At 37.6% G+C, this 25,313-nt stretch overlaps 12 protein-coding genes and 1 pseudogene across 13 annotated transcripts; 2 read left to right on the forward strand and 11 right to left on the reverse strand.

Moving 5' to 3' along the window:
* The first annotated feature begins 1,327 nt into the window (after window positions 1–1,327).
* On the forward strand, window positions 1,328–4,841 carry LOC107809555 (lysM domain-containing GPI-anchored protein 2-like; annotated as a pseudogene).
* Window positions 4,842–6,287: 1,446 nt separating this feature from the next.
* Window positions 6,288–14,877, forward strand: LOC107809556 (protein DETOXIFICATION 45, chloroplastic). Of its 2 annotated transcripts, XM_075218240.1 has the most exons (15): window positions 6,288–6,517; window positions 7,231–7,625; window positions 8,722–8,906; window positions 9,651–9,794; window positions 9,937–10,103; window positions 10,962–11,097; window positions 11,840–11,936; window positions 12,059–12,159; window positions 12,329–12,492; window positions 12,817–12,888; window positions 12,970–13,086; window positions 13,200–13,295; window positions 13,381–13,502; window positions 13,829–13,886; window positions 14,495–14,877. In XM_075218240.1, the coding sequence occupies exons 2-15, from the start codon at window positions 7,276–7,278 to the stop codon at window positions 14,504–14,506; spliced, it is 1,821 nt and encodes a 606-aa protein (XP_075074341.1). In that variant the 5' UTR covers window positions 6,288–6,517; window positions 7,231–7,275; the 3' UTR covers window positions 14,507–14,877. The 2 variants fall into 2 exon arrangements, with proteins under 2 accessions (XP_075074341.1, XP_075074342.1); XM_075218241.1 differs by lacking the exon at window positions 7,231–7,625 and having other exon boundaries at window positions 6,289–6,517.
* A 179-nt stretch (window positions 14,878–15,056) lies between these two features.
* LOC107809551 (putative flavin-containing monooxygenase 1) lies at window positions 15,057–24,950 on the reverse strand. Its single transcript, XM_075218242.1, has 5 exons — window positions 19,668–24,950; window positions 17,358–17,595; window positions 17,031–17,206; window positions 16,571–16,929; window positions 15,057–15,710 (listed from the first exon to the last, which is right to left on the reverse strand). The coding sequence occupies exons 1-5, from the start codon at window positions 20,127–20,129 to the stop codon at window positions 15,371–15,373; spliced, it is 1,575 nt and encodes a 524-aa protein (XP_075074343.1). The 5' UTR covers window positions 20,130–24,950; the 3' UTR covers window positions 15,057–15,370.
* Window positions 20,141–20,596, reverse strand: LOC142162452 (putative flavin-containing monooxygenase 2). The gene has a single exon (XM_075218815.1). It carries the CDS (start codon window positions 20,594–20,596, stop codon window positions 20,141–20,143), a length of 456 nt encoding a protein of 151 aa, XP_075074916.1.
* LOC142162453 (putative flavin-containing monooxygenase 2) lies at window positions 20,608–21,063 on the reverse strand. The gene has a single exon (XM_075218817.1). It carries the CDS (start codon window positions 21,061–21,063, stop codon window positions 20,608–20,610), a length of 456 nt encoding a protein of 151 aa, XP_075074918.1.
* LOC142162454 (putative flavin-containing monooxygenase 2) lies at window positions 21,075–21,530 on the reverse strand. The gene has a single exon (XM_075218818.1). It carries the CDS (start codon window positions 21,528–21,530, stop codon window positions 21,075–21,077), a length of 456 nt encoding a protein of 151 aa, XP_075074919.1.
* LOC142162455 (putative flavin-containing monooxygenase 2) lies at window positions 21,542–21,997 on the reverse strand. Its single transcript, XM_075218819.1, has one exon. The coding sequence runs from the start codon at window positions 21,995–21,997 to the stop codon at window positions 21,542–21,544; it is 456 nt and encodes a 151-aa protein (XP_075074920.1).
* LOC142162456 (putative flavin-containing monooxygenase 2) lies at window positions 22,009–22,464 on the reverse strand. The gene has a single exon (XM_075218820.1). It carries the CDS (start codon window positions 22,462–22,464, stop codon window positions 22,009–22,011), a length of 456 nt encoding a protein of 151 aa, XP_075074921.1.
* On the reverse strand, window positions 22,476–22,931 carry LOC142162457 (putative flavin-containing monooxygenase 2). The gene has a single exon (XM_075218821.1). It carries the CDS (start codon window positions 22,929–22,931, stop codon window positions 22,476–22,478), a length of 456 nt encoding a protein of 151 aa, XP_075074922.1.
* On the reverse strand, window positions 22,943–23,398 carry LOC142162458 (putative flavin-containing monooxygenase 2). Its single transcript, XM_075218822.1, has one exon. The coding sequence runs from the start codon at window positions 23,396–23,398 to the stop codon at window positions 22,943–22,945; it is 456 nt and encodes a 151-aa protein (XP_075074923.1).
* Window positions 23,410–23,865, reverse strand: LOC142162459 (putative flavin-containing monooxygenase 2). The gene has a single exon (XM_075218823.1). It carries the CDS (start codon window positions 23,863–23,865, stop codon window positions 23,410–23,412), a length of 456 nt encoding a protein of 151 aa, XP_075074924.1.
* On the reverse strand, window positions 23,877–24,332 carry LOC142162460 (putative flavin-containing monooxygenase 2). The gene has a single exon (XM_075218824.1). The coding sequence runs from the start codon at window positions 24,330–24,332 to the stop codon at window positions 23,877–23,879; it is 456 nt and encodes a 151-aa protein (XP_075074925.1).
* LOC142162461 (putative flavin-containing monooxygenase 2) lies at window positions 24,344–24,799 on the reverse strand. The gene has a single exon (XM_075218825.1). It carries the CDS (start codon window positions 24,797–24,799, stop codon window positions 24,344–24,346), a length of 456 nt encoding a protein of 151 aa, XP_075074926.1.
* Window positions 24,951–25,313: the final 363 nt, after the last annotated feature.

Here is a 25,313-nt window from a genome sequence, read left to right on the forward strand (position 1 = left end):
GTCCCACTTTTTAAAAAATAATAGGTTTATAAGTATTTTAAAAAAAATAATATTTAGTATTTTTAATGCAAAAGTATAGTTTTTAATATAAAAGGAAAGAAAACTCTTTAGATACATAAATAAAGTAATAATTTGACTTACTTAAACATGTGTAGATGGATAGTTTTCCCAATGTTTTAATTTTTCACTTCTTACTCTTTCATTAGATAACGTGTAAAAAATTTACTCCCCCTTTCTTAATTTGTCCAAGTCGATCTTTCTTTTCTCGATCTCTTCATATTTCAGAAACTCCTACATATTTTATGTCTTGCACTTTAATATTCTAACTCACCTTCTTTCTCAAAGAAATTTAAACTTTCAATAGTTCTATACTTCTATTGCTGTATACAATCTTATCTAAAATTAACAATATCTCAAGAAAGATTAAATGAGTTAGCTATATTATCAATCAAAAATCAATCATTAAGGAAAATCGACTATAAAAAGTATTTAATACACTTTGTATCTTAGAAAGCTAAAAAAATATAGACTTTAAATAAAAACATATCGTATAATTTTCTTTTAAAAATTTAAGCCTCATAATTTGGTTTTAGGCATCGCATATACTTGACCCGTCCCTGGGTCTGGTTTTTCCTTCATCCAAAGGATCGAAGGAGTAGAATCCAGTCTTCTTCAAGTAATCTGTTCAATTTTTCTTCAAAAAAAAAAAAAATTGAATTTGTGCTGAATTTATTTGTTACTAATATATTTTTAACTAATGTGTAACACTTAAACATCTCTGTTGACCCAACCCAAAACAAAAGTACTCTTGGAAAATAAACCACTCACGTTGGACAAAGAGTCCGTTTGGCTTCACTGATTTAGAGTAGTTGATAAAAATTATGTACTGAAAAATACTTTTAAATGCTGTAGTTGATTTAAAAAATAAGCAGTTACACGTTTGGATATAAGTGCTGAAGCTGATTTAAATAATAAACAGTTACGCGTTTGGATAAAAATGCTGAAATTAATAATAAATAACTGAAAAATTGGGTATACGAAGAATTTTATTTTAAAAAGAAGTATTTTAGGGATAGAATAATACATATTTTGGTCAAATCTAAAGTGCTTATAAGCTGAAATTTAATAAGTTGGTCTGACCAACTTATGACTTTTGATTTATTTTTGATTTATAAGCACTTAACTTATAAGCACTTAACTTATAAGCACTTTTAATTTTAACAAACACGTATATAAGCCAAAAAGTGCTTATAAGCCAGTTTGACAAGCTTAGTCAAACAACCTCTAAATAAATATGGCAAGTCTTGACAAAGACTAGACTATTCCACACTCCCTTTCACTTTCACTTTCACTCTCCACCTTCTTCTTGCTCATTCATTCTGCTGTAAACTGTTTCCTTTTTCGTTTTCTCATATTCAGACTCCTTAGTATTAGCTCCTCATTGATTTCTCCCCCCCCCCCAAACCAAACTATATTATACCGCACCTCTCTCCACTAGTCATTCCCGTAACGCCCACTAATTACAGAAAACTCTGTAACTCCCAAAATAGTTCATTCTTTTCTATTCCTCTTTCCCTTTTTCCAGGCTAAAGCTTAGACAGAGAATACACACAACGCAGAAAAATGGTTTCTTCCTCGAGGCTAACTATTACACTTGCTTCCCTGTTATGCCTTGTTTGGCTGCTCACTGTTTCATCTCCGGCAACAGCTTCCTTCACTTGCCGTTCCGGCGGAACTTGTGATGCCATTATTGACTACACTTTACCCAACGCCACTACCTATAACGCCGTTAAAAAACTGTTCCATGTCAAGAACCTCCGTTTCCTACTCGGCGTTAACAACCTCCCTATCGACACCCCTGCTGATCAAAAACTCCCCGCTAATCAAACCATCAAAATCCCATTCCCTTGTCTCTGTAGAAATGGTACCGGAATATCCAACAAGCGGCCCACTTACACCGTCGTACCCGGTGACTTCCTCTCACACATCGTCTCCGATATCTTCGCCAATTTATTTACCGTTCAGGAACTCCAGACGGTTAACAACATAACCGACCCGAATGTGATACAACCCGGAGATAAGCTGTGGGTCCCACTGCCTTGCAGCTGCGATGACGTTGACGGTGAAAAGGTTGTTCATTATGGTCGCTTGGTGGCCGCCGGCAACACCGTGGATGCCATTGCTCAGCAGTACAATGTTTCCCAGGATACGCTTTTGAAATTAAATGGTTTATCAGATCCTAAAGAACTTATAGCTGGCTCTGTTCTTGATGTTCCCCTTAAAGGTACTCCTTTTTTACTGCTATTTTTTGGCTTTTTTTCTGTGGTCCAAAATATGTGATTTTTCCAAATTTAAAGACTGAATTAATTATTTTTTTCCTACATTGCCCTTGGAGTAATTAATGGAGTAATTAATGTTGAAGTATGTGTTAGGGGTGTTTATGTATAGAGATAGTAAAGGTTAATATGGTCAATTTTATTGCTAATTAATGCTAAAAGGTCAATTTCGTGTCAAAACAACCAAAAAAAATCACTTATTTTGGGGTTGCCTATTCATTTTCTGAGCCCCACTTTTAGTAATTTGAGAGAAAGTTGCAGAAAGTAAGAACTTTTTACCTGAGTGTCAGTTTGGGGAAGAAAGGTAAAGACATAATTAACGTGTTTTCAGCAACTGAGGTAGGCTTCATTTGATTTTCAAAGTGCAATATTTTTTTCCCAAGTAGTATATTGCTACTGTTCTATTTAGCATTTATGGGCAAATTTAATTGGAAGATGCATGTTCTTCTATTTTATATGTATTGATTTTGCTGTCTGTTGATATGGGGATAAAAGAATAGGCTTAATCATAAACAAACTTTGCACCTTGGAGGTTTGTTTTGAGTTCCGTGGTTGTCTTTGCATATGTTGGCTAATGTTTATTGCGATTTCTCACTAGTCACTGACTTGTATTCCCGTGAACTCTGACCATCTCGTAATGTTGAATTGACATATGTAGTAGCAACACACCTTAGTCATCCTTTTAGTCCCTAGGCTACAGATACTCCTGGACTCTGGAGTTCAAGAGCCCTGTGGGCTGGTGTCACAGGAGGGATTCTGATCTGGATGATCTGATTGACATTTCACATGGCCCATTATATTTAGAAGCATATGTCAAATGAATCATCAAGTTTTTCCATTTTCTGAATGATGGAATAAATTTGTGGTTTTATTAGTTTCGAAGATGCTTGTTTTCCTGTACTTAAGTAATCATCATGCCTTGAAAAGCAGAATAACCGAGTTCAAAAGAGTATACCTATGCATGGATAAAAGACCATGAGAAAATGATGAGAGAAGACTGATTATCAATATTGCTAGTGCTAGTTTTGTATATCATTCATTGACCATATTTTCGAATTTTTTCTGGCTGGTTGCTGTTGCATAGTGGACTTATAGCACGTCTTGTTGAAACATGTTCTCAACAAGCAAATCATAACTCTGTCGAGGCGTCCGCATAACCAAATCGCTGGTGTTCCAATAAGAGTATCATAGTATCATAAGACAACAAGTCACATAAGTCGACCCCTCTTTCAGATTGAAGCTATGATATACCAGCTCATTTAGTCAGTGTGTATTAGAAGATGAGTACCCTTCTTTTAAGTAGAATTAGATAGTTTTCATGGAAGCGCTTGTGTATTGAAACTACTAATTTTCAACATGCTCATCTGAAAATGGCACACATTGGTCACACAGGGTTAGCTGGTTCTGGTTAAGATAAAGAAATTCAGCAATGTCTGACCAATTGAATGTTAAATATGCAAGGTTGCATAATAGAGGGAAAATAATGTAAAAAGGTACTTATAATAGCGAAATGAAAATTGCACTTTTCTCCAAGAGTACAGTCAGGTATAAGTCTACTTCCTTTCTGATTTGCAAATCCAAATTGGTTGATTTCAAAATTGTGTGGATGTGTGTATATTTTCAAGTGTTTTCGCTCTTTTTTTTTTTTTTTTTTAAACCCCTTTGGCCTATACCATGATGTTGAAGTGTTTGATTTGCAGCTTGCCAATCAATGGTGAGCAATACCTCACTGGACTATCCTTTGCTCGTCCCAAATGACACATATTTCTTCACTGCTGCCAATTGTGTAACATGCAAGTGTGATGCTGCGAACAACTGGACGTAAGCTGCTGAACTGATGTTGATTTTTCACTTCTTTTTACACTTTGACTCCCAGTAATCTAATCTTGCTGCATCATACGTCCTTTTCCCGAACCTGCTTTCTCAGCTTGCAATGCCAACCATCTCAGATAAAGTCCTCTCTTTGGAAGTCATGCCCCTCTATGCAGTGCCAAGGTCTGGATAGCTTTTACATTGGGAATGTCACATCTTCAGATTGTAACTCCGCAGCTTGTGCTTATGCTGGTTACAGCAACCAGACCATTTTTACCACAAGCACTCAGTCAACTTGTCCTGGTGAGTTTATGCAGTTTCTGAGCTGCCCATGGCACACTAAAATTTGGTTCATAATAACACTTATGCGCTAAACTGAGACATGCTTTTGTCATTTGTACAGCAAGTACTGCTTCTGAGATGAGGTCAGGGACATGGAGGTGGAATATCATCCTGGTTGCTATCCATCTGGCGTTGCTATCTGCTTCTTATTTGAGATAACTCCACGGTTTATAGGAGACTCTACATGGTGATGTCTGTAAAAGGGTGTAGTTGTTTTAGCTTATAGTACTAGCATTTATGCTGCTGGGGACAAATCTTCAGTTCTTCCACGAACATAAGTAGTTCCTCTATAGTAGACATTATTTAGACAAACCTTTCTCTTCTCCCTACTTGAGACATGGTTCTTCTGCTGTCATTTTGTCTGTCTTCAGGATTTTAACTGTTAAATTTGGCATTTCTTTTGGTGAGCGTGCACCACGTTGGTTCATTTCTTTTAAATTATGTGAACAATTTGTGAAAATGGAAGTTTGGAAGTATAAGTGTGTGTGTGTGGTGGATGCTCAAAGAGAGCACTTTAGCTTTGTAGGGAAAGAAGTTGTTATATAAGCACTTCCCCTAAAAGATATTACCTTCGGTGGCGGAGCTAGAATTTTTATTAAGGAGAGTCAAAATATAAAGAAATGAACTTACCAAGAAGTCAAGGGGTGTCATTATATATATATATATATATATATATATATATATATATATATATTTTAAGATGTATATATAGTATGCTAAACAATATAATTTTTTGACGAAGGGATGTATAATTTGTCATCCCTTGGGTGCATGTGGTTCCGCTGCCCTCCCAATTAATGATCTTTTTTGGAGGAGGAAAAAGATTAGTCGATCCAGAGCAGCATTAGTATGGTTTGCAGAGTAGTATCAGTAAGATTTGTCCTTGTTTTAAAATGATTCGATAGGCCGTAGTAGGAAACAATTTCTTATTATCAAAGTTAATCGTTTTGTGGCATACACGTGTCTTTTTGAATTTTTTCCAAAACACAATTGGATAGTAACTCACTTTTAATTTCACCAAAGATGGAAAACCAACAAAATGAGTTTGGTGGAAATATAAAATGAAAATAACTTAGTATATCCAGATTCAGATACCAATATTTTTAACATACCTTTTATTTGAGGAAACTACAAATGAATGCGTGGGTTTTCTTTCTAATTCTTATTGGAAAAAAAATAAAGAGAGGGCAGTACTCCTTGTAATTCCCTTATTTTAGTGCTGAACTCAATGTATTAAACTTTTACTTGCTATTTGATAATAATAATTCTTCAAAAAGTATTAAACTTGTGAAATTAAACTAATCGAAGAGAGTGATATTATGATACTAGTAACAGTTGCGTTTTTTGGAACGAAGAAATATGTTTCTTTTGCTGAAATCTTTTTCAGTATATTTAAGTTTTTTTTATCATTGAAAATCTTTTTACAAGGAAAATAATTTCGGTCAAAAGGGAGAGAATAATTAATTACTCATCACTTGCATATGAAAGTAATTTTCGTTCATACATTTCTCAAACTTATATTACATATCACCACAACAATAACAATAACCCAGTGTAATTCCATAAGTGGGGTCTGGGGAGGATAATATGTACGCAGACATTAACTCTACCCGAGGGACAGAAAGACTGTTTTCAGGAGACCCTCGGCTCAAAGAGGATATATTACATATCACTAATGTACCTAATTTTTGTATCAACAAAACACTAATATCATACATTATAGTCCACTATATGATTATCAAACACCTGGAAAAAGTACTCAAAAAAATGAGTAATATTTTATACTTTGAGTATATTTTGCTTATACGAGGTTTCAGAAGGTAAGAGGTTTCCCAATATATCGACAAGGCAGTTAGAAAGCGGTGGGGAAATATTATGGCTACCTAGTACCTAGGCAAACTTGATTTTGCCGCCTCTTCTTCTTCCTCTTCTTCTTCTTCTGTTGTGCCACGTGTGCTACGGTACCCGCCTCCATTGCCTCGTCTTCCGGCGGCACCCCATCTCGTAACCGGCCGCCGACGCACCAGGTATCAGTAATCAATTTCACCTTTAATTTCTGTTTGTTACTGCCTTCCTTAACCATATCGGCAGTAATTCCCCCTTTCACTACTTACTATTCAACTCACACTTGACTCTTTCTTCATACTGCCGTGTAGCTTTTATTATGGAGTATGAGCATAGCTGGGGGTGGTAATTAGTACGAGTTTTTGTTGAGGGTTCGGATTGCCTTTTGTTTTTCTGTTTCTTTTGATTACTGAATTTAAGGGGAAAAAGATACCATTTTGCATTTTAATGAAGAAATCATCATAGTTTTCAATTATCACAAAGAAAGAAAAAAGTTGCCACCTTGCATTTATCAATGGATATCATCTTAATTTACAAGTCATCAAAAAGAAAAGAAAAAGTTACCATCTTGCTTAGAATTTTACGCTTTAGAGGCTTAGAGCTTCAGGTATCAGCTGATTTTCAATGTTCTGAAAACTGTACCATTTGTCCTGTCCTTGGATATCAACCTGTTTTTTTTCCTTCTTATTCTGTTACTGTTGTTAGGTTATAAGGTTCTTCATAAGTTTCCTGATTGGAAAGAAAGGAAAAGCCAACAAAAAGATAGTGCATGTTTTAGGATTGAACACTTAACAATGTTTTTCTCAATTTTCCAAGTTAAAGTGCCCCCTCCCCCCTTCTATGTATTTCTCTCTCCAGTTGCTTATTCATTCTTAAATTTCTGTATGATTATCAGATTCATTGACATTGATAGTGAAGTGAGGGAGGCCAAGTGATAAAAATGACAGCTGCACAATTGACTAGTAAGACGATGTATAATGGGTTTGCTGAATTGGAAGTGAAAGAGGAAATATCCAAATTCTGCTCGTTAAGATATTCACATCGGCATCGTAATTCCTTTTCAAGAGTCAGTCGGAATAGCTTGGGATATATTTATGGTGGCAACAATTGTTCTTTATCTATTGAAAGAAGCAAACGTTTTTTAACTCCACCTGTCATTTGCCCAAGGACGCGGAAATTTTTAAGGTTCCGTAATAAGTTAAGTTCAGAGAGTGGTGCAGAAGCTTCTGATTTGCGGGATACTACTGTAAAGGGAAATGATTATCTCGCAAGCTCGAGTGGAGAAGTTTTGTAAGACCCTGATCTCGCTTCAGTTTTCTGCATTCTAGGTTTTTCCTGATGATAGGAAGAATTTAGGTATTGGTCGTATTAGCAGTCATTCCCCATGAAGCGTTATCTAATTAAGATGCTAGTTAGAATTTGAAAAAAAAATTTTCAACTAGATATTTTCCTGAAGTAGATTCTTGCAAATGAGTATCTTAGTGGTCTCTACCAATTACATTGTTAATAATGTGAAATAGTTGATGCTTTACAAAGATTCTTGACATTGAAGTGGGCTGCTCGAAAAAGAGAACTTGGTGCTTCCCCTGATGATGTGTCGCAACATTAACAGAAGTGCACTTTGTTGCATCTTATTAAACTTTCATGTTACCAATATATCCAGCTTTGGACTTTCCTTTCATGCCGCATGAAAATATTTAAAGTGTTATAGCAGGGTTATTACCTGTCCAAGATCTTTGTACTTTTGTGAACTTTGGTATCTCAAGTAGTAGAAGGCTCTCCTAGAATGGGAAAGGACAGCGAGTTGTTTGTCTTAATTGCCTGGGTTTGGGACTCTAGCATCTAAATGAAACATTGGAGTTATGCAGCTCTCGCATTTCTTGTCTGTGTGCATACACAGGTTTTCCCCCCCTCTAAATGTAACTATTACGGAGGTTAGGTTCGTTGATGAAACTTAGAGATCTTAACTGAACCTAGTACGTATTCTGAACTTTGAATATGCCATAATGTGGACTACATCCATTTTTTTTGTGTTTGTCTGCCACAGGGTTGGGCAAGAAGTTGGAGGGAGGGGTTTTAGAATCTATTCTATAAACAGATGTTTAACATATTAATTTTCTTTGTAGATTTTATGGCGAGCTACAATACAGATTTAGTTTATATAATTAATTGATGGCAAAGTGGCTGCATTACTAATTTGCCTTTTTGATAATTTTCAAGTCAGATCAAGTTGCTACTCCTCATCGTTTTGGTGACATCATGATCATAGTTTTTTTGGTTTAATTTTGGTTATACTGGCAAATATTGTGACAAATGTGAATATTTTACCCTTCACATCCCTTTGCTGATCTAGTTTTCTTTTTCCTCTTCCTTTTGTCACTTTCAGTGAGTTGAATGAGACTGTTCCCATAATAGAAAATGTTGAAAGTGACTCAACAGAGGCTCCTACAAGTTCATCTCGATCTTCCGAGGTCAGGCGTGAGCTTGTGATGCTGTCTTTACCAGCAATTGCTGGACAGGCCATTGACCCTTTGGTACAATTAATGGAGACTGCTTATATTGGGCGCCTGGGTAAGGTGGAAATTTTACACATTAAGCGTTTTTGGAACTTATGCTTATTTAACTGAATTTTACAATCTTCTGAGATCACAGATGAATTGGTATAGACAACCTCCTATTTGTGGGGGGGGGGGAGGGGTTAGAGCCTGATATTTGAGGATCTTATGTTAGCAATGAGCCTTAATTCTGGTAGCTGGAGCTGATGGTGGTTGTTCAACATATTGGGATCAGTAGTTTGTCTAGCTAGTTGTCATTGTCCTGCATAATGCATTTTGGTTGGACTGATTTAACATATATATCTTTACTATTGATTGTGGCTGTCAGATGTACTTTAGTCTCTATACTATTGAAATGCATGCCATCCTTCATCTTGTGGGGTAGAAGAAAATAATGTTTTCTTTGCTGTTTTCCTACTTAAGAGTAGTTTTATTATTTTTGTAGTGTATTACCTGAGTTCAGAATCCTTTCTCTCCAATTACTGATGGTAGCGTATATCAGTCGAAATCATTTTTCCTTCTCTTTTCCTTTTTCGGGACGGGGTGGGAGAGAGTTTTCTTTTAATGTCTTTGTTGCCTCTCAGTGTTCTTTAAAAGGAATTTGATTTTCTTCACTATGTCCAGTTTTCACTGGACTTGGGTCTTTTGGTTTCTTCCAATTTTCCTTTTTGAGGGATACCATGATGGGGTGGAGGAAGTGTTGGTTTCTCTATGTTTACTGTTACTCTCGTGGAACTTAAGAATTGTTTTTGTTTTACAGGTTCAGTGGAGTTAGCTTCAGCGGGTGTCTCCATATCAGTTTTTAACATCATTTCAAAGCTATTTAATGTTCCTCTACTTAGTGTTGCTACATCTTTTGTGGCTGAAGACATTGCCAAGAATGCGACCAAAGTTTACATGTCAGGTAGATGTTGTATTATTTTGTTGTCATTCCTTGCATTGAAATTGCTTAGGCATTTAACTGACCTAGAGTTGATGGTCCTACTAAGAGCTTTATGATTCGTGCTCTGACTTTTATCACACACATTTATCTTTATGTTGTGCAGAGGAGGCAGAAGGCACCAACGGTAGACTTCCCATAGGGGTAGCAGAAAGGCATCAGTTTTCTTCTGTATCTACAGCATTATTTTTAGCAGTTGGCATTGGCATCATTGAAGCTTTGGCTTTGGCTTTGGGATCTGAACTACTTCTTGGTTTGATGGGCATATCATCTGTATGACGGCATATATGTTTTGTACCTTCCCTGTTTTCCCTTTGAATTTCTTTGTTTTTGTGCTTGCTTTCATTCTATGAAGTATGTATCCAGAGCATCAGTGCACATAGTATCATGAATAAGGAAAAAGGCATTAAAGTAAGGCTCATGAGAGGCCATTTCTAGATACATGCTTCTATAACGCTTCATCCTGGCTAATCTAGAACTGATATAACCTTTATGGTTATTTTTCAGTGACAGTATTTGTTTGTTTTTATCTGTGCGACGTCTTTTTAATTTCATTTTTTTCTTTTTACGGGAGGTATGGGCCTGTAGTAGAGAAAGCAGAAGCAAAATGAGGGGCAGACCTTTATGAAATTTTGTACTATACACCACATGGGTGCAGAATGAAGATGCAATCATTAGGCTAGGTTGCAACTTCAATATCAACTGCAACTTGATGATGTCTACTAATAAGCTGATAGTGTGAAATAATAGTTATGCATTCCCTAATCAAGGAACATAATAATGTTGTCTCAGTTTTTCATTTAGTGAACTCACGTTCGCAACCTGAGTGAATTGAGTTGTTCCTTTTTATCTTGATAACTTAGTACAACAGTTGTACTTCTTGACAAAGAGAGACCAGGTTTCTTCTTAGCATAACTAGATTCCCATATGGTTTGGAGGAGAAAAACTCCTGATGACCTCTAAAGCAATGTTTTGGGGTAGGAAACTGCGAAACAGTTACTTGTGGGTCATAAAATATTTCATCGCAATTATCTTCTAGTGCATGCAAGCCCCTCGATGCACAGTTTTGTATGTGTACGTACATCAAGATTTTCCTATGAGTTCTTACTAAGAAAACTGTTTTGTTTATAGACTTCACCTATGAGAGCTCCAGCAAAAAGATTCCTTGCTCTGCGTGCTCTTGGTGCTCCTGCATTTGTAGTTTCCTTGGCCCTTCAAGGCATATTCCGTGGATTTAAGGATACAAAGACTCCAGTCTTCTGTTTAGGCAAGTCTTGAATCCCTTGCTGTTCAAGTGATAATATTGCTTGCCAAAGATTCTTTCTGCTTGTTTGATTTATGCAGTTTTGACATAGAAATTCCAGCTTCTAGGTATCAGTCCATAGAAGCTTCCCTAGTTAAGGGTGGTTCTAGCAGGAATAGGGAAGCAGACAGTTTATGAGTACCTATTTATCTTTTAAGTTGATAGTTGGATCATTCTTAGTTAAATTGTATGGTTCTTTTGTGAACACTGCAAGTCGGGGTTATTCTCTCTTAAGAAATCTGCATGCTTGAGTTTCAGGAATTATACCAATTAGTGGAGTGAGTGCTACTACTTCACTGAGAGGATAAATAGACTACCCAATTTATCTCCAAAAGGAGCCATATAAAAACCAACAGGATTATCGTCCAGTCTGAGCTAATCTTTCTTGACAATGTGATATAAACGGAGGGAGTAGAATTTAATGCAACGAGAAACTTATCGAGTCCCATATCTTGTCGCTCTTTTGATTGTGAAAGGAGTACTATCTAATGGATGTTTATAGTTACAGAAAGTAATTTGATAGGGAAAAAGGATCTTATGTAAGTGTCCTACGTGACAGATGTCAAAAAGATAAGGTTTCCACTCCTTAAAGTTGTTCGTCAATGCAATTTTATGAATAAACAGTGTGATTCTTTTGTCCTTCCTTGATATGTTAATGGAGCTAAAGTCATACCTTTGTATTGATGTTACATATTAATTTGTGCAGGCATTGGAAACTTTATAGCTATATTTTTGTTTCCCTTACTTATGTATTATTTCGGCTTGGGTGTATCCGGAGCTGCTATATCCACTGTCATTTCACAGTATGTACTTCTCATTGCTCTTTTTAATCATGTTTGCTTTTATTGTCCACTCTCTATTAGTTTTTTATAAAGTCTCTTTATTTTAATACAAATGAATTACTTATGTGCTTCGTTTTTTCTAGATACCTGGTGGCCTTTTCTATGATCTGGTATTTAAATCAGAGAGTAATATTATTACCGCCACGATTTGGGGAGCTGCAATTTGGTGGCTATTTAAAATCTGGTGAGTGTTTATTCTTGAGATGGGTGTTCGAGGATTAGTCCTATTTGAAACACAAGCTCGCCTTTTTGCTTGTACCACAACAATCTCTCAATGCTTGTAGCATTTCATGTCTGTGTATTTTTCATGGCAATGAAAGAGTTCATCTGATTTTGTATTTGTGTTGCCTTAGGTGGTTTCCTCATTGGAAGAACTCTTTCTGTCCTTTTCACAATGACACTTGCTACATCAATGGCTGCCCGTCAAGGTGCTGTAGCGATGGCTGCTCATCAAATATGCTTACAAGTATGGTTAGCTGTCTCCCTCCTCACAGATGCACTGGCTGCATCTGCACAGGTAAATTGAATATAAATGAAATTATTTTATCCCGTCTGATATGGTTCCGATTCTCCTCGTAACTTCTTCCTTCTCATGTATCTCCTATATCAGAACCTTTCTTGTTTTTGTGCATGTGTGTTGCTTCACTGTGCTTGCCTCTATTCTTTTTCTTGTTTGGCAAAAAAACCATGTTCGACTTGGCAACAACTGTCGGTGCGTATCGAAGCTTTCGAAGAATATATGTCAGATGACATATTATTGGATTTGACCAGTAATAGTTGCTGTCATACATCTTATCACACTTTTCTCAATTTGACGCAACTATTCCTACTTTGTTTCCAGGCGTTGGTTGCTAGTTATTTATCGAAAGGTGATTACGTGGTAGTAACCGAAATTACACACTATGTGCTAAAGGTTTGTACTTCCGTTTTTTCTCCTGCAAGTTGTGAGACGCTCTACGCTAATTTAATATCAGATTGGACCCATAATTTGCAGCTAGGGCTACTTGCTGGTGTGTTTTTGGCAGCTGCATTAGGTGTTTCTTTTGGCTCTTTATCTACTTTATTTACCAAGGATGCTGAAGTGTTAGCTGTGGTTGGTACAGGTGTATTGGTATGTCTCTATACCATTTGGGAAATCTTTCGTTAAAATTGTCGATTTAACAGATTTTCTGAAGAGTGTGGTTATTGCTAATTAACTAAGTTCAAAACTTAAAATTGCTGCAGTTTGTCAGTGCCAGTCAACCAATAAATGCTCTTGCCTTTATCTTTGATGGCCTCCATTATGGTGTTTCAGACTTCCCTTATGCAGCTCGCTCCATGGTAAGTTTGTAGTGCATTATGATATTATTACTTACCAAGTATATATTCACACCACGTAAAATCTCTCTTTTAATTCTGCATAAAGATGCTGGTGGGGGCAATATCATCGGGATTTCTGCTGTTTGCTCCTAGACATCTTGGTCTTCCTGGTGTTTGGTTGGGCTTGACCCTTTTCATGGGATTGCGCATGATGGCTGGGATTATCAGGTAATGGATATCTTCCATCTTCCTCCCTTTTGCATGCTACCTAAAACTGTATTTTATTGATTTAAGTATGTGGATCTATGTTTTTCCTCGACAAGATTCTTTCGATGCTCTGTGTATTGTTCCTTGTTTGTGGTCTGAGAGGTAATTTCCATTGATTCAGCAATAATCGTTGTTGATTTCAGTTGGATGCTGGTAGTTCTTAATGTTAGATATCCATATATGTTACAGGAATTCTAGATAAGCAGAGTGTTAGTAGTTTGAATAACTGAAATCTTTGAAATTCTTGTAATATTATATACTTTATCGCAAGGTATTTTTGCATTCAGGTTATTGTCAAAGAAAAGTCCTTGGTGGTTTCTGCATTGTGACACTAATGAAGCCAAGGTGAGTAGATTTCTCATTTCATAGGTTTAACAACTAAGTTTTCCTTAAAAGTTTTTATGAAACTTCTTTATTCCTCGGGAAAGCAGTTCCTATATTATTGTCCCTGCATGACAATCCCTGTATTATAATAGTTGCATAACTAATCATATAGGACAACCCTAAAAGTGTATGATAACTTTGCTTACCAATGAAAGAACCTAGAACCATGAAGCCATAGGAATGTCTGCCAAATGGCTTAGCAGGTGCAGTTTTGAAGGGGCGGTCTGCTATTTTAGTGCTAAAGCAGTGAATATCATCCTCCTGTGATTCCTGAAAAAGATGATGTGAATGTTTACCCGTGCACAATGAGCAATTTTAATTGGATACTTGGTAAATTCAAGTGAAGCAATAAGATGCTTTATATTTACTGGGAAAAGACATTATTGTCATTTTTGAACTACAGAACTCCTCTTAGAATATCATAACCCATTGGCTTTTTCATAATTTATTTTAGGTTTACCTTGTCCAAGATTATTAATATGAAATTTGTAAGATAGTCTAGTTCTGCTATTACGTTGATAAATATTATTCGCTGGTTATTAATTATCTTACTCCGCATTCTCTTTCAGGTTATTAGTTGAGTGGATTCGATTTTCAGGCCTTCTTTGAAACTTATAGAAACCTCCTTTCATATACTTGGTCAACCATCTTTGTTTGAGCCTTTTCCTCTAAAAATAGGATTACTGAGCCTCTTTCCTCCAAGGATACTTGCTCACATAGTTATTTTTCTTTTTCTTCCACTATCTTTTTTTTTGGGGTGTTTTTTTTTTTGGCGGTGGGGGGCGTTCGAAGATTCTTCATGACTGCAATAATGCCTGGTGGCTCGTATCTTTAGATAGCTTTATACAACTGCGGAACAACTGTACATTGAATTATTTACACTACTTCCCTATGTAAATATGTTGGATTCTATAATGTTCGGCATCTTGGTTAAGGAGTCAGCTTGCTGGAACGGAAAGGAATGAACAGGTTATATCTTGAATTTACTCTGTAGCCCTAACCCCCTCTTCGTTCCTTTAGTTTCTTGAGGTCAATCGATCCCTTTTAAGGTTTTGCAAACTTGGTGCACGCAAAATAAGCGTATTGGAGTTGTCTTTATACAACTTTTTATCAGCAAGACTTTGAATGTATACAAGCCTCTGGGGGTTTTAATTTAATGTTTGAATGTCTATGCTAGTCTACCTACTGCTTCTCATAGCTGCTTCTCATAGCTGCCGTGAGATGATTATTGTTGCACAATATTTCTGCTGAGTTTCTAAAAAGAAGAGTATGTATGAATGTCAAGCTGATGTATAAAGCTTTCCAGGGTGGGATAAACAAGCTTATTACGTCATATGAGAAAGACAGAACAGTGACAAAGCACACCTTTAAGACAGTAAAATAAGGAAGACCATGCAGCAGAATGTAAGAAAAGCAACAAAGAGAAATCTTCTGGGATGGTTGAGCTAGCCGGCGTAGTCTGACGGGCCATAAGGTTCGAACCACTCCGCCATGAGACCCTTTTTCCTCTTAGGATTCCAACCCATGTCCTTGCAGAGTTGGTCATTGTGCCAAATATGCAATGCACCAATGCATGATCTCCTGTAGTACTTCTTGCTGTATCTCTTCTTGTATTTATCCCATTGTGCTATGTCTTCCTCCATGGCCTTGACGCTAGGTAGTTTAAACTTTCCATCAAGAAACTCTGCCAGCCATCGACACCTTATTTCTGAAGTGTATAGATTTGCCACGCTTTCAGAGAATCCAATTATTGCCAGCTGTGGAATTTTGGGATGAATGCATTCCCTGATAATAATAACAATCCAGAATGTCATATGACAATTAACACATGGTTAGCTTAGTTCGAAATATACGCATAAAATTGCGTAGTACTAGTACATCGTGTGGAAATGACACCAGGTAGCCGATTTCGCTCAAACTTCAGGACACGATGTCCTAGAGTTTCAGCCTCAAAGTTCAAACTTGAGGACATCATGTCCTAAAGTTCGAATCTTATGTCCTGAATTTTAAATTAGTAGTTCAGAAATTCAGGCACTTAATTCTGAATTTCAAATTAGCAGCTCAATAATTCAGGACACTAATCCTGAATTCCATATTCGGGATACTTAGTCCTGAAGTTTGGGTGAATTGGTTAATATTTCAATACATTATAAATTATGAATATATTTTAAATAGCAGGCTTAAAAGTGGCTATTGCTGCACTTTGCCCATATTGAGTTTGATTTTCAGTATAAATTCCCCTACATAACTAATTTAATGTACATATAACTAATATAACGTTTGATTTTCATATTAACTAAATTTTGCACAAGTTATGTATATGGTATTTAATAATGAAAACTAAACTCTGTATTATTGGTTTTGATAAAACTAATCATATGCAAATTCATGTATTATTTTATAAGGGAAAGGTGTATATGTGTATTAGCAATACGTGGAATATGAGCGTAGTGGAATGCAAGATTAATTTAGGTCAATCTTGCACAATAGTTCATGTAGTATTATTATATATTATTCACGAGGTAACAATTAATCCCGCGATTATTAATTATTCTGTCACATAAATAAGTGTTACATTATTAATATATTATTTACCGCATAAACAATCCTTTCATCCCAAAGAATATAAGGCTTTAATTACGTACCTATATAGAGGAACTGCCGAACCATCTGAGCCTGCTATGTATTCCTGAAAATTTGGTGATTCAAATACGTTTTTGATCTTGTCTATTCCCTTCCAGCCAGTAGCGAGTATGACCAAGTCCGACTTAATTGGTTCAGCTTGACCCTCAAGCACGATACCTTCTTTAGTAAATCCAAAACTCTTTGCTTTCTTCAGCTTGAGACGTCCTTCCTCAACTCTGTTGTAGAAGCCTTCAGGCACCGTAGAAATTAAACATGCACTCAATTCGTTTAAGAAACTATGCTCTGGAACCAATCCATGTTTTGAAAGCTTGAGCTTGTGTTTTATATGGCTTTCCACAAATTTTGAGAATCCCCACCTCTGTAAAATATGATAGTGAGAAATCGATTAATTAGTACTTCATGACTCCAACAGCCATAGTACTCATGATTTGTACGATATATACAGGGAGTAAGAATTACCAGAGGTGAAAGAATAGTAGCCACGAGATACAAAAGAAGGCCTTCACTGGGCTTATGCACCATAAGTTCGGAGAATCGACTTAGATAGAGTTTTGCCAGAGGGAACCCCGACGGAAAATAATCTGGAAGGTTCCAGTGTGGAGTCCTGATTATTACTGTGCATGCACGTTCAATCCCTGCAAACAACAGTCATAGATGGATTCAAGATTTGAAGTTTATGGGTTTCAAGAACGACCTAAAGTTAATAGACAATAATAATTGACTTTATGTATAAACAAACAATAAAAGAGGTAGAATTAATTAATGGAAGATCAATAGCAGTTATACCATTAACGGTAGAGCACTCCATGGCAATGTCCATTCCTGATTTTTGGAATCCAACAACGGCTACGTTTTTATCTTTGACTAAATTGGTTGCAGTTGTGGAGTTCATTTTGGAATAATCCATTGAATGGATTACTTCACCATCGAAAGCTTGTGGACCTTTGTTTGGAGGGAACTGAGGAATATTTGGAACTTGGCTGAATCTTCCCACGCAAACTACTACAAAATCAACTTGGTATACCTGCATGCAAAATTCACGTAATCAAGTAAAGCTAATGAAACCCCAAACTAAGATTTTGGAATATGAGTCCTTTGTTTAGCCGTATCTTTCTTATTCTGATTTCTGTTCTGTCTATCATGAAAACTAAAACACACTTTCTCACTTCCAATTTACTATACCACACTTGCTTTTTTGGAATTTCCAAAACGTTTAATCATCATCCCATTAATAATATTATTGTTTTTATTTTACATCAATCTTTAAACATTCATATTTATTTAACTGTTTAAATATTAAACTTGATATCATGATGTTTTATCAATCAAAGTAACTTTTCAACAACATAATTTTAAATTTACTTTTACTATTAATAAAGTAGTAATATATAGTACATAAATTAAATTTTAAAAAAAACTGATGCTATAAGTTTAAACATGGAAAGATTGCAAGAAAATGGACTTTGGGCATTTTTCTTTATTCTAGCCAATGAAAGTGCGGAGCTCATGATAAGCAATAAATAGACAGCTTAATTCCCACTGGCACTTTTCTGTCTCCAATCAAAGCTTATAGTGCGCTTTACGCGAATTTTTACACCTATAGAAAACCTTAATACTCTATTTATTTTAAATAAATACCATTTTAAAATATTACATCCTACAGATACCTTTTATACTTTATAGCCAAATATCTAATTATAGTTACATCTTACATTTAAGGCACCATATATGCTAAATAATATTTTTCTCTCCTTTTTAGTCTTTTCTCTCACATAATCACAGTAAAATTGACTAACCACGTTCTCTCTTTCTTGTTGCATACACTTTACTCTTTCTCCCTCAACCCACGATTCATACCTCTTCTCCCACCCAAATTCTCTAGTTCTCCTCCATTATCACTCCATTACAATCGCTTAGGGTAAGTTTAATTCGTTGATTTTGATAGACGAAGAGCAATTGGTTCAACTGTAGCGGCTCGATTCTGCTTGGTAGTGGTCGTCGAAGTAGGGTTCATAGCTTTTGCGTAATTCGTGGCTTCGTTTGTGGGATTTGAGGGCTGGGGATTGTTTGTAGTTGTTGTAGGAGGTTGGGCAGATGTGTTAGGGAGCTGACCAGTTGGATAATGGCTGGCCGCCGGCCGGCGAAGCCATAAGGCTGTTTCTCTCTCTAGATCGCCAAAATCGCCTATTTGTATTCAATTGTATTCGAATGTATATTTCAGCTGTATTCACATGTATTCAGTAGCATTCATTTAGATATTTTAGATGTATTAAAAAGTTATGCGTATTCTCTTGTATTCAGTTTTAATCAGTTGTATTTAACTATTTTATTCAGCAGTAGTTAGTTGTATTCAAGTGTTTTATACAACTGTATTCAGTTGTAGTTAATTATATTCAACTATTTTATTCAGCAGAAGTTAGTTGTATTTTGTTGCATTCAAGAGTTTTATTCAGCTGTATTCAGTTGTATTTTGTTGTATTCAAGTATTTTATTCAGATGAATTAAGTTGTATTTTGTTGTATTCAACTGTATACAGTTCTACTCAACTGTATTATTCATATGTATTTCTCTTTATTCAACTATAATCTTTATTATGTATCTTTCAAATACAGATTAATGAGGGATCGTTTTAGTTCGTTGAGTTAAATTAGGAGAATATCATGTGATTTGATTTCCTTCTGTTTTTAACCAGTTTAACCTTCCAGATTTTGCACATATATGTTACTGTATTTAACGTTAATGCCGCTTGAATACAGCTAAATACATGTCAAATTTAGCTGGAATTCCAGTTTTTATGCCTATTTTTTTTGTTGTTGTATTAATGAATACAATAGCTTAAATACATGAAATATATTGTATAAAAACATAAAAGGTATCTATAACACGTAATATAATAAAGGGTATCTATAAATTGCTAATTAGACCGAAAATATTGTGCTTTATAAAAAATTCTAATTTTTAAAACTCTAGGAGATCTTGAGGATTCTCTTTTTTAGTGGAGCATTTTTTAAAAGCGAACGAATGAGTGGAGACAATTGAAAAACGTGAATTTTTAAATGGTTTTGTTGTAACATGTAAGGTGTAATTGCTTATTACCTTTATGGGAAGGGTTTGAGTGTCTTGTACAGTGATGTTCCACTTCCCTTTAGTGCTAAAAGGCTCGCCGGCGCCGCCCCACAAATTCAATTCTCCATCGGAGTCGTCACTAGATTCATAGCTGAGGCTTAATACTTTGGTATTGAACTGAATGTTACGGAGCAAAGCAAAGTGACGAGCGTACGACTCGATATACTCTAAAACGGTGTGTTGGTCAGGGAACACTTCGATTACAGAATCAGGCCATGGAAAATCAGAAAATTGGTAAAGAGGTTTCGGTGTTTGTAGCTTTGTGCTCTCAATAGTCTTAGTCCACACACCTCCAATACTACTCTCGGACTCGAATACAATGGGATCAAAACCTTTGGAAAGGCTGTATTTGCAGGCCAATAGGCCGCTAATACCAGCTCCGATTATTGCTATCACCTGCTTTTTCCCGCTCTCTCTTTGTTCATTTGCCATTGCTGTTACTGCTACTCTATCTGGTTTTCCCGCTCTCTCTTTGTCCACTTCCCTTTAGTGCTAAAAGGCTCGCCGGCGCCGCCCCACAAATTCAATTCTCCATCGGAGTCGTCACCAGATTCATAGCTGAGGCTTAATACTTTGGTATTGAACTGAATGTTACGGAGCAAAGCAAAGTGACGAGCGTACGACTCGATATACTCTAAAACGGTGTGTTGGTCAGGGAACACTTCGGTTACAGAATCAGGCCATGGAAAATCAGAAAATTGGTAAAGAGGTTTCGGTGTTTGTAGCTTTGTGCTCTCAATAGTCTTAGTCCACACACCTCCAATACTACTCTCGGACTCGAATACAATGGGATCAAAACCTTTGGAAAGGCTGTATTTGCAGGCCAATAGGCCGCTAATACCAGCTCCGATTATTGCTATCACCTGCTTTTTCCCGCTCTCTCTTTGTTCATTTGCCATTGCTGTTACTGCTACTCTATCTGGTTTTCCCGCTCTCTCTTTGTCCACTTCCCTTTAGTGCTAAAAGGCTCGCCGGCGCCGCCCCACAAATTCAATTCTCCATCGGAGTCGTCACCAGATTCATAGCTGAGGCTTAATACTTTGGTATTGAACTGAATGTTACGGAGCAAAGCAAAGTGACGAGCGTACGACTCGATATACTCTAAAACGGTGTGTTGGTCAGGGAACACTTCGGTTACAGAATCAGGCCATGGAAAATCAGAAAATTGGTAAAGAGGTTTCGGTGTTTGTAGCTTTGTGCTCTCAATAGTCTTAGTCCACACACCTCCAATACTACTCTCGGACTCGAATACAATGGGATCAAAACCTTTGGAAAGGCTGTATTTGCAGGCCAATAGGCCGCTAATACCAGCTCCGATTATTGCTATCACCTGCTTTTTCCCGCTCTCTCTTTGTTCATTTGCCATTGCTGTTACTGCTACTCTATCTGGTTTTCCCGCTCTCTCTTTGTCCACTTCCCTTTAGTGCTAAAAGGCTCGCCGGCGCCGCCCCACAAATTCAATTCTCCATCGGAGTCGTCACCAGATTCATAGCTGAGGCTTAATACTTTGGTATTGAACTGAATGTTACGGAGCAAAGCAAAGTGACGAGCGTACGACTCGATATACTCTAAAACGGTGTGTTGGTCAGGGAACACTTCGGTTACAGAATCAGGCCATGGAAAATCAGAAAATTGGTAAAGAGGTTTCGGTGTTTGTAGCTTTGTGCTCTCAATAGTCTTAGTCCACACACCTCCAATACTACTCTCGGACTCGAATACAATGGGATCAAAACCTTTGGAAAGGCTGTATTTGCAGGCCAATAGGCCGCTAATACCAGCTCCGATTATTGCTATCACCTGCTTTTTCCCGCTCTCTCTTTGTTCATTTGCCATTGCTGTTACTGCTACTCTATCTGGTTTTCCCGCTCTCTCTTTGTCCACTTCCCTTTAGTGCTAAAAGGCTCGCCGGCGCCGCCCCACAAATTCAATTCTCCATCGGAGTCGTCACCAGATTCATAGCTGAGGCTTAATACTTTGGTATTGAACTGAATGTTACGGAGCAAAGCAAAGTGACGAGCGTACGACTCGATATACTCTAAAACGGTGTGTTGGTCAGGGAACACTTCGGTTACAGAATCAGGCCATGGAAAATCAGAAAATTGGTAAAGAGGTTTCGGTGTTTGTAGCTTTGTGCTCTCAATAGTCTTAGTCCACACACCTCCAATACTACTCTCGGACTCGAATACAATGGGATCAAAACCTTTGGAAAGGCTGTATTTGCAGGCCAATAGGCCGCTAATACCAGCTCCGATTATTGCTATCACCTGCTTTTTCCCGCTCTCTCTTTGTTCATTTGCCATTGCTGTTACTGCTACTCTATCTGGTTTTCCCGCTCTCTCTTTGTCCACTTCCCTTTAGTGCTAAAAGGCTCGCCGGCGCCGCCCCACAAATTCAATTCTCCATCGGAGTCGTCACCAGATTCATAGCTGAGGCTTAATACTTTGGTATTGAACTGAATGTTACGGAGCAAAGCAAAGTGACGAGCGTACGACTCGATATACTCTAAAACGGTGTGTTGGTCAGGGAACACTTCGGTTACAGAATCAGGCCATGGAAAATCAGAAAATTGGTAAAGAGGTTTCGGTGTTTGTAGCTTTGTGCTCTCAATAGTCTTAGTCCACACACCTCCAATACTACTCTCGGACTCGAATACAATGGGATCAAAACCTTTGGAAAGGCTGTATTTGCAGGCCAATAGGCCGCTAATACCAGCTCCGATTATTGCTATCACCTGCTTTTTCCCGCTCTCTCTTTGTTCATTTGCCATTGCTGTTACTGCTACTCTATCTGGTTTTCCCGCTCTCTCTTTGTCCACTTCCCTTTAGTGCTAAAAGGCTCGCCGGCGCCGCCCCACAAATTCAATTCTCCATCGGAGTCGTCACCAGATTCATAGCTGAGGCTTAATACTTTGGTATTGAACTGAATGTTACGGAGCAAAGCAAAGTGACGAGCGTACGACTCGATATACTCTAAAACGGTGTGTTGGTCAGGGAACACTTCGGTTACAGAATCAGGCCATGGAAAATCAGAAAATTGGTAAAGAGGTTTCGGTGTTTGTAGCTTTGTGCTCTCAATAGTCTTAGTCCACACACCTCCAATACTACTCTCGGACTCGAATACAATGGGATCAAAACCTTTGGAAAGGCTGTATTTGCAGGCCAATAGGCCGCTAATACCAGCTCCGATTATTGCTATCACCTGCTTTTTCCCGCTCTCTCTTTGTTCATTTGCCATTGCTGTTACTGCTACTCTATCTGGTTTTCCCGCTCTCTCTTTGTCCACTTCCCTTTAGTGCTAAAAGGCTCGCCGGCGCCGCCCCACAAATTCAATTCTCCATCGGAGTCGTCACCAGATTCATAGCTGAGGCTTAATACTTTGGTATTGAACTGAATGTTACGGAGCAAAGCAAAGTGACGAGCGTACGACTCGATATACTCTAAAACGGTGTGTTGGTCAGGGAACACTTCGGTTACAGAATCAGGCCATGGAAAATCAGAAAATTGGTAAAGAGGTTTCGGTGTTTGTAGCTTTGTGCTCTCAATAGTCTTAGTCCACACACCTCCAATACTACTCTCGGACTCGAATACAATGGGATCAAAACCTTTGGAAAGGCTGTATTTGCAGGCCAATAGGCCGCTAATACCAGCTCCGATTATTGCTATCACCTGCTTTTTCCCGCTCTCTCTTTGTTCATTTGCCATTGCTGTTACTGCTACTCTATCTGGTTTTCCCGCTCTCTCTTTGTCCACTTCCCTTTAGTGCTAAAAGGCTCGCCGGCGCCGCCCCACAAATTCAATTCTCCATCGGAGTCGTCACCAGATTCATAGCTGAGGCTTAATACTTTGGTATTGAACTGAATGTTACGGAGCAAAGCAAAGTGACGAGCGTACGACTCGATATACTCTAAAACGGTGTGTTGGTCAGGGAACACTTCGGTTACAGAATCAGGCCATGGAAAATCAGAAAATTGGTAAAGAGGTTTCGGTGTTTGTAGCTTTGTGCTCTCAATAGTCTTAGTCCACACACCTCCAATACTACTCTCGGACTCGAATACAATGGGATCAAAACCTTTGGAAAGGCTGTATTTGCAGGCCAATAGGCCGCTAATACCAGCTCCGATTATTGCTATCACCTGCTTTTTCCCGCTCTCTCTTTGTTCATTTGCCATTGCTGTTACTGCTACTCTATCTGGTTTTCCCGCTCTCTCTTTGTCCACTTCCCTTTAGTGCTAAAAGGCTCGCCGGCGCCGCCCCACAAATTCAATTCTCCATCGGAGTCGTCACCAGATTCATAGCTGAGGCTTAATACTTTGGTATTGAACTGAATGTTACGGAGCAAAGCAAAGTGACGAGCGTACGACTCGATATACTCTAAAACGGTGTGTTGGTCAGGGAACACTTCGGTTACAGAATCAGGCCATGGAAAATCAGAAAATTGGTAAAGAGGTTTCGGTGTTTGTAGCTTTGTGCTCTCAATAGTCTTAGTCCACACACCTCCAATACTACTCTCGGACTCGAATACAATGGGATCAAAACCTTTGGAAAGGCTGTATTTGCAGGCCAATAGGCCGCTAATACCAGCTCCGATTATTGCTATCACCTGCTTTTTCCCGCTCTCTCTTTGTTCATTTGCCATTGCTGTTACTGCTACTCTATCTGGTTTTCCCGCTCTCTCTTTGTCCACTTCCCTTTAGTGCTAAAAGGCTCGCCGGCGCCGCCCCACAAATTCAATTCTCCATCGGAGTCGTCACCAGATTCATAGCTGAGGCTTAATACTTTGGTATTGAACTGAATGTTACGGAGCAAAGCAAAGTGACGAGCGTACGACTCGATATACTCTAAAACGGTGTGTTGGTCAGGGAACACTTCGGTTACAGAATCAGGCCATGGAAAATCAGAAAATTGGTAAAGAGGTTTCGGTGTTTGTAGCTTTGTGCTCTCAATAGTCTTAGTCCACACACCTCCAATACTACTCTCGGACTCGAATACAATGGGATCAAAACCTTTGGAAAGGCTGTATTTGCAGGCCAATAGGCCGCTAATACCAGCTCCGATTATTGCTATCACCTGCTTTTTCCCGCTCTCTCTTTGTTCATTTGCCATTACTGTTACTGCTACTCTCTCTGGTTTTTGCTCTGTAGAATGTGTTGATTAAATGTTGTTAGTAAATGAGCTTGAATTGCTCACTATTTATAACACTACTTAAAAGATGGCTGCGTTGATTTCTTAACCAATAATTAGTGATCTTACCCGTTTTTGTAATTTCCAAGAATAGATCTTCCCAAGTATTTTTATTAGACGTCGCTTTCCTCGTTATTTGATTTTACTTGATTCGGAAATAAAAAAGGATTTAGGTCTTGATTCGGTACATTTATGTATGATCCTTATTATCTTATAATGGGACTACTAATCTTTCTTATGATATATATATATATATATATATATATATATATATATATATATATATATATATATATATATATATATATATATATATATAATTGATGATATCGTTTTTTTTTTTGATGTACATTTAATAGGATTATTACTGGTGAAAAGTTTGTGTGATCACCAACCAAGTACCAGCCTCTTCTCCTCTAGGTTTAGGCGATCGAGT

Source organism: Nicotiana tabacum, chromosome 7, assembly GCF_000715075.1.
Source record: "Nicotiana tabacum cultivar K326 chromosome 7, ASM71507v2, whole genome shotgun sequence".
Taxonomy (NCBI): Eukaryota; Viridiplantae; Streptophyta; class Magnoliopsida; order Solanales; family Solanaceae; genus Nicotiana; species Nicotiana tabacum.

What these genes read in the sequence shown, in the direction of transcription:
- LOC107809556 (XM_075218240.1), top strand. Translation starts at nt 7,276, where the DNA reads ATGACAGCTGCACAATTGACTAGTAAGACGATGTATAATGGGTTTGCT. An exon ending in GACCAAAGTTTACATGTCAG is followed by an intron (nt 9,795 to 9,936) that starts GTAGATGTTGTA and finishes TATGTTGTGCAG; the next exon opens with AGGAGGCAGAAGGCACCAAC. An exon ending in ATATCCACTGTCATTTCACA is followed by an intron (nt 11,937 to 12,058) that starts GTATGTACTTCT and finishes CGTTTTTTCTAG; the next exon opens with ATACCTGGTGGCCTTTTCTA.
- LOC142162452 (XM_075218815.1), bottom strand. Translation starts at nt 20,596, where the DNA reads ATGGCAAATGAACAAAGAGAGAGCGGGAAAAAGCAGGTGATAGCAATA.
- LOC142162458 (XM_075218822.1), bottom strand. Translation starts at nt 23,398, where the DNA reads ATGGCAAATGAACAAAGAGAGAGCGGGAAAAAGCAGGTGATAGCAATA.
- LOC142162459 (XM_075218823.1), bottom strand. Translation starts at nt 23,865, where the DNA reads ATGGCAAATGAACAAAGAGAGAGCGGGAAAAAGCAGGTGATAGCAATA.
- LOC142162454 (XM_075218818.1), bottom strand. Translation starts at nt 21,530, where the DNA reads ATGGCAAATGAACAAAGAGAGAGCGGGAAAAAGCAGGTGATAGCAATA.
- LOC142162456 (XM_075218820.1), bottom strand. Translation starts at nt 22,464, where the DNA reads ATGGCAAATGAACAAAGAGAGAGCGGGAAAAAGCAGGTGATAGCAATA.
- LOC142162460 (XM_075218824.1), bottom strand. Translation starts at nt 24,332, where the DNA reads ATGGCAAATGAACAAAGAGAGAGCGGGAAAAAGCAGGTGATAGCAATA.
- LOC107809551 (XM_075218242.1), bottom strand. Translation starts at nt 20,129, where the DNA reads ATGGCAAATGAACAAAGAGAGAGCGGGAAAAAGCAGGTGATAGCAATA. An exon ending in CTCAAACCCTTCCCATAAAG is followed by an intron (nt 17,596 to 19,667) that starts GTAATAAGCAAT and finishes TTTTGCATGCAG; the next exon opens with GTATACCAAGTTGATTTTGT. An exon ending in CTACTATTCTTTCACCTCTG is followed by an intron (nt 16,930 to 17,030) that starts GTAATTCTTACT and finishes CATATTTTACAG; the next exon opens with AGGTGGGGATTCTCAAAATT.
- LOC142162453 (XM_075218817.1), bottom strand. Translation starts at nt 21,063, where the DNA reads ATGGCAAATGAACAAAGAGAGAGCGGGAAAAAGCAGGTGATAGCAATA.
- LOC142162461 (XM_075218825.1), bottom strand. Translation starts at nt 24,799, where the DNA reads ATGGCAAATGAACAAAGAGAGAGCGGGAAAAAGCAGGTGATAGCAATA.
- LOC142162455 (XM_075218819.1), bottom strand. Translation starts at nt 21,997, where the DNA reads ATGGCAAATGAACAAAGAGAGAGCGGGAAAAAGCAGGTGATAGCAATA.
- LOC142162457 (XM_075218821.1), bottom strand. Translation starts at nt 22,931, where the DNA reads ATGGCAAATGAACAAAGAGAGAGCGGGAAAAAGCAGGTGATAGCAATA.